We start from the raw sequence: 6,817 nt of genomic DNA, 5'->3' as shown, positions 1-6,817 counted from the left end.
GGGAAAGAGAAAGGAACGAATTTGCAGGTGTTTAAGTTTGAGTAATACGGATTGGAATGCAAAGAAAAGTTTATACAATTTTATTAGCGCACCGGAACTCCGTATCTGTTAACCGCTTCCGTAATTACAAACGTCACGTTCGCTTAATCTATGAGCACGCTGCTTTAACTCGCGCGATACACGATACTGTGACGCTTGTCGATATTTCCTGACGTCAGAAAAAGGGAGATTACTAATTGAAAGCTCCACGCACCGTGATCGATTATTATAAAATTCCACGACAGAACATGACATTCTTAATCACGTTTAATTCCACGTGTTCAATAACATTCTTGAATTTTTCTATACTTTCCGTCTTTTTTTCAGGACAAACACCATTCGCTTATGGCAGCCTGAACTCTTCACCATACTGGGCAACTTCGAATCCATGAATTATAATACAACAGGAAACGAATCATCATTTTGTGAAATCATGGACCTTTCAACTGTGCAGAAGGCAGCACAAGTGGAAGAGTTAACTTGTGTAAACGTAAGAGAATTGTGTTCGTACTCCTTCTTTCAGATTTTTCTCCGATACAATCGACGAGGTATTAATTAAGGATTCACAGACTTCGGTAATCGTACGATCTGATTTATGATTTACAGAAGGTCGTCAACGAATCGATTTACATGAACACTGTTCTCATGTCTACCACTGGAAGCATTCTCATTCTAGTAGCCAGATTCGTCCTACATGTTCTGAATCACAAGAATTTGCTGTGTGAGTGTTCAGAATATTATTACGTTACAGATTTTCCAACGTGTAAATGATGTCTTTGTTGATTTTGTTACAGCTATCTGTTACGGAATCGCTTTCATCTGTATAGTGTACATGAATTGGTCGACCAATACGTGGGTAACGTTAATATTAACCTGTATATTCACTGGGTTGACGAATACTACAGTGAACATCGTCGTTGGCGTGGCTGTTATTCTCTTTCCAACGTCTTTACGGTTCGAACTTTTCTTTAAATTAATTTTGGTCCAGGTCAGTCTTATAGTAAAATAAAGTATTATTATTAACATTTACAAAACTTACGTTATCTACAGGAAAATTTAGGTATACGAATAATTAGGCCACTATTTTCCATAAATTCAGTGTTCGTTTCCAAGCAAGTCAAAATACTACTAAATTGAAATTCAGAAGACATGCCTATTTGTTATCCTCTTAAAAAATATCAGAACTATTTATTACTATACCTACTATTTATCAATCAAGTCAGTAATAAATATGAAATATTAATTTTTAAAGAACACTAAGTAATTGTATTGACTGTCCTGAAACAGAACGATCGCAGTGAGCTTAGTAATGTGCTCCGGAAGAACGGGATCGATCATCGGTAACATTCTCTTCCCCGTTCTACTGGGTTACGGATGTCTGGCGCCCATGATCGCATTGTCCGGCTTCGTCTTCAGTAAGCGACCCATTTTTTCAGCCAATTCCCACCGTTGAAAAATATCGTAACTCATATCTCTATTCCAGTGTGCATCGTCATAACCCGCCTTCTCCCGCTCTCCAAAAGGACCAAGAAATAAGGAGGACTGTTCGTAAATTCGATTTCACTTCAACCCACAATTTCCAAACATTTCCCTCACAGAAAGTTATACGGGCGTTTCGCTAAGTTTTCGTCTGATCGCCCGAATAAATATATCTTGGAGAACTGGGCCAGCGAGACGAACGATGCTCGAGGACGTCGTTTCTGCGGCCAGTGGTGGCCAACGATTGCGATAGATTTATACGCGTTTGCGTCATAATATTGGGTTAACCGAGAAAGAAGTTACCGTCTCTGAGAGAGAAGTCTTGGTGGAGGGTGATGGATCGTATCCTGTCAGAGTTTCACGGGAACTGGTGTCCCTTCGACTTCGAGGCGAAAGAGAAGAAGTACGGTCTCTCGTCTGGCTTCGTGGGGTTACGGGAGGACGACGAGGAATAAATCGCGTCGTCGGGGAGACTCCGTTTCAAAATCTGCATCGGTGAACGTGAAAGCGAGTGGAAAAAGGGAATATACTAAGTGGGCATGTATACTACCGACAATAACGACGGGTGGGCTCATCGAAGCAAGAAGGAACAGAAGAATGATGTTTGCGCAACGGCGGATCCGTGGGTGGATATTTCGCTTGTTCCGTTCACGGTCACATTTTCAGCCGTGGGGAGAAGATCGATACCGATCCGTAACGATGATCGAGCGCGTCGAGGACGATCGAGAGACCCTCCTCGTGTAAGCGTACTTATGTACAGATACATACGCACATACATGGCGAAGAAGGTGCACGAGGCCTTGGGGGTTTCACTTTCGACACATCCTGGAGAGCCCTCCGCAGCCTTCACCCACATGCTCGCCGGTCTCGGTCCCGTATACACACCTCGGATGTTCGGCTCTCGTGTGGACGGGGCTTTATCTTGCGCCCGGGATCTCGACACGTCCGCGGCCACTCACGTTGATCGAGTAATTACGCGTGTCCATAAAAAAAAAAATAAAGTGTTCGTGTATACCGCGAGCGTATCACAATAGGGAGAAAGTCAAGGCGCTCCGCGGTCGATTGCGACGCCACACGCGTTCCTTCACGGTCTTTTCCGACGTATTGGTCCGGTTGTACGATTGACCCAGAGACACGTCTGCTTCGTAACAGTTCACGGGATCAGTAGTTAGTACCGAATGTTATGTGGAGATATGTTATTTTTATAGAATCTTAGGTTGGATTTCGCAATCAGGTGATTTTAGAATTTGTAGCAGCCTCTGTAAAAATTTAATTGAGGTGTTTTGATTTGCTGAACAGTGTTACGGTCCTTTCCGATGTATTGGTCCGGTTGTGCAGTTGACCCAGAGACATTTGCTTCGTATGCATTAAGATTAGTTAGTATTTAACATTATATGGAGACATCTTATTTTTATTATTATTTTATATTTAGCCTGGAGTTCTCAGGCAACGGTTGATTTTTAAATTTGTAGAATCTACTGTAAATATTGAACTGAGAGTTTTCGTTTACTGAACAGTGTCACGGTCCTGTCTGACGTATTGGTCCGGTTGTACAATTGATCCAGAGGCATCTGTTTCGTACTGATTCACGAGATTATTAGTTAGTATTGCACATTATATGCAGACATTTTGTTTTCGAAGAACTTTAAGTTGGAGTTCTGAGTAGATAGGTGATTTTAAAATTCATAGTACCCATTGTAAAAATTTAACTGAATGGTTTCGATTTACTGAAGTCTGCAGGAAGTGCAGACAGTGTCTGCAGGAAGATATCCAGTGTCTGCCATTTGTTAATTATAGTCTTCCAAAGAAGTGTTCGAACAAATCTCAGGGGTATAGATAAATCATTTTTAGGAGAGACAGCAATTTTATCTCAGTATATTTAAGTAAAATTTCATTTTTTGTTAGATTATTAAGTATATCCATTCACAACATAAGATCTTTTTTGAAAAGAAACGAATATGTACGAATATATGCGATAATTGTATGCCTAAATTAATTAAGTGTAATCGCGTCTTTTGTCCGTATAAATACTTAATTGCAAGTCAATTAATGTGACGCAAATGGCAAATAAATACTATCTTGTGAGAAAAAAACGCGTATGGTTCGAACAATTCCTTTCCAAACTTGTACAATACTATAGAGTACGATGTAAATATTTGGAACGCGTGTCAATGTGTTGCTTTTGATACAGTCGAAGACGATCAAAATGATCTTCTGTTCACTTGAATTACTTTACGTTAACGAAAGCAAGATAACCAACGGAAAAACAGAACTGTTTGGAGTAACTCTACATTTTCTTCGGTGTTCTGTGCGCGAACCGTGTGGCGCCTAAGACAGCATTCCAAATAAATTGCGGAAGGGAGGCATGCGCACGTACAGCGTGTAACTAGCCCAGGGAAAAACGTGTTGGCACTGCTTCTATGTTTTTCCTTCATTCACCCAAGCGTCGTTCACTTTTAAGAGCTTCACATTGTTAGTCCAATTTGAATATAAATGGAGAATCTTCTTCCTTAGCTGTGCTCCAGGTACTGGGCAATTGTTCTTATTCAATTATTGAGCGAGGCTGTGCGAGAAGATCATCGTAGATCCTCCACAATCAGCCTAATAACTTTGCTTTTCTTCGTCGAAGCAGACAGTCTCGAAAAATTATTGTAATTACAGGGTTCCACGAGATCTCCAGTACACCACATGATAGAAGCTGAAATTTCCACGTTTAAACGATAAAAAGTAACAAAGTACCACTTTATCTTCTACTCGTTATTCGAAACTTTTTATCTAGATAATGAATTGCCCCTTTCTGATCGCTAATAAATGAGATCACGAGGCTTTCGCTAATTCGACAAAGGAACAACTGGCCGCGAGCTCGCATACGAAGCGACGAGTAGGAAAAAACAGCGCCAAAACGAGACGATACCGATGTGTATTCTCATGAGAGCGGGTCCTGTCGCTACTCTAATTCTTTACAGAAGACGAAGACATCGTATCGCGATTTCACGGTCGTTATTCAGCTGGATCGTTTCTTTTCCACGAGAAATAAAAGGGAGCCTCCGTGGGTACGGGAGCCGGCCTGCAGTCGCATCGGGAAACGCATCGGGCGCCGATACTGTTAACTTCTTCCTGCGAAATTCTCGGATCACCCAACACATCCGTTTGCCTTTCTCCTTTCATGCCGATAACGACGCGTTGTGACTGACTGTCGGGCTGCTCGGATTGTTTCTCGAGTAACCGTACTACGGCCGTTTACTACTGGAGTAAACTCGCCGTAGTAGAGTTCATTGGCTGGAGAAGTGATTTGTTCCGGAGATTTGCGGGGCAGGAATAATTCTGTTCAATGATAGTGGTTTTCTGTTAGGTAACTAGTACTGAATTTGAATTCGTAAAATAAACAAGCCCGCTTTTTCAGAACTTTAAGTAATTAATTTCTGATAATACTTGATATTATTACAGCAACGGTGGGTTATTTACTGGGTTCTGTAGAGGAAGGTTCGCTGCTTGAGATCTTTGGAAAGATCCAATCGGTTACTGTCATCGTATGTATTTTGGAAAGGGATTCCAACGTGGCTTTGGAGTAAATTTAGACTATCAGTTGGACCTCCAAGATAGTCCAGGGCTAGGAACGTTTTTGGAGAGAACATTTTTAAATGTCTAATTAAAGTTTATGCCTCTTGATCCCTCTTGGAAGTATCTACCATGTTGTGTACAGAAATTATACCCTGCCCCTGAGTTTTAACCTCCTGACAGAGCTTGATGTTGTTCTTCATCCGGTGGACACAGGGTTAGGGAGTTTAGAAGCAGAGGTCATGGTTTTTAACTATGTAACACCCAGAAAACGATGGCAAGATCTCGGACCGAGGGATTCTTATGTTACAAAGTTTTAGGTACAGCAACTTTGCTCGAAGTCTTGTTGTTCGGTAACAGACACACCGTGAAGGTTGCACGTCGAAACGTCAGGGTTACCACCCAAGAGTAACTTCGAGAAACGACAGGAAGGTGTAAAACAACTGCGCGCTTGGTCGAACGACTGCGTTCAAGCGGTGCTTTTACCCTTTAATTAATTATGAAGTCGCCGCGACGACACCGGTGGCGTTACTCATAATTTCTTCCTGTTTCTACAAAATAATTCGAATAATTCACATAAAAGAGCGAACCTCTGATCCGACGATATTAAATCGTGACTCGATTTCAATTTCAGGGAACGTTATACAACCGAGATCGGAAACTAAGAAATTGACCTCGAAATCGTCACAGGCAGTGGTCACTTCACTCAGTCGTCAGAAAATCAATTATCGATGCTAGGCTAGGCAAACTCGACAAAGGCTTGAGACCTGCCACCGGTTGAATTCATTTCTGACAGTTTTTTTCCCAAAAGAAAAAAGTCTCCCAAACCTCTACTCAATCAAGAAGCAGTAAATTATTATAAAAATTGCAATTTTTACGGAAAAATGGCGAATTACTCTTTTTCTATCTTTTCTTCGTTATTCAAGACCCTTTTATCCAGATAACGAATTTGCCAGTCTATGCCACAGAAATCGCACACCGATAATCGTGTCCGAAAGCAAGCTCCTGCATCCACTTACCCAGATACAATTCTTACGCGATACGCGCACACCGATGAATCGCATTACTTTTCATTTATGCGGCTGCCTATGTAAATGAGAGTATTATCTAGAAGTATCTACCGCTACGTCGGACCCGCTATGCCTATGGAACACCGTGCGACTCTTTGCTCCTTACCGTTCTTGTTCAATTCTTTCACGTTCCCCCTTCCCCGCCCTTCGCTCGCTTCCCGTTGCACCCGACCTCTCTTCCTGATCCTTGTCTTTCGTGGTTCCTGCTTATGCTTTCATCCCACCTTCGTGTTCCTCTATTTTGCCTTCGCTCCTGACTCTTGTTTTCTTCGTTGTTGAACTTTCCTCGTTCAGATTTCCTCGTGAGATTGCGAACACAGTCGAGTTTTGCGGTATTTTTTTTTTCTTTCGTCGATTTGATGGTTCCGTTGATGTGCGTGTGAATCACTATGCAAAGCAAATTCGTGTGCAGTTACCAGTTCCAGAAATAATAGTTCCAGAAAACTATCTCTCTTGAATTCTTATAAAATTGCTTATGGTATGAAATCGGTGTTAGAATTGTGTGGGATCTATTCATTTATGCGTTTCGTCTATGGAAGAAAGTTATTATGAACAAAAATGCCGTGAAATATTGATCAGTCCAAGGATCTGAAAAATAGGATTCTAGCTGCACGATCCTCTAATGATCAAGGTTAGAAGGTTAAATTGTCACGTGACAGAGGGGAAATGTT

General features: G+C 41.5%; 1 protein-coding gene across 1 annotated transcript in view; it reads left to right on the top strand.

The window, feature by feature from the left end:
• Positions 1-3,358, top strand: part of LOC107188926 (synaptic vesicle glycoprotein 2C-like) — an 8,335-nt gene extending 4,977 nt beyond the window's left edge. The window contains exons 8-12 of the mRNA XM_015577325.1: positions 367-529; positions 646-760; positions 834-993; positions 1,327-1,454; positions 3,252-3,358. Coding sequence (XP_015432811.1) covers positions 367-529; positions 646-760; positions 834-993; positions 1,327-1,454; positions 3,252-3,358 — 673 coding nt within the window. The remainder of the gene's footprint in view (positions 1-366; positions 530-645; positions 761-833; positions 994-1,326; positions 1,455-3,251) is intronic.
• The last annotated feature ends 3,459 nt before the right edge of the window (positions 3,359-6,817 follow it).

Source organism: Dufourea novaeangliae, unplaced genomic scaffold, assembly GCF_001272555.1.
Source record: "Dufourea novaeangliae isolate 0120121106 unplaced genomic scaffold, ASM127255v1 scaffold125, whole genome shotgun sequence".
In the NCBI taxonomy this organism is placed as follows: Eukaryota; Metazoa; Arthropoda; class Insecta; order Hymenoptera; family Halictidae; genus Dufourea; species Dufourea novaeangliae.
This window is presented reverse-complemented; position numbering and strand designations above follow the sequence as displayed.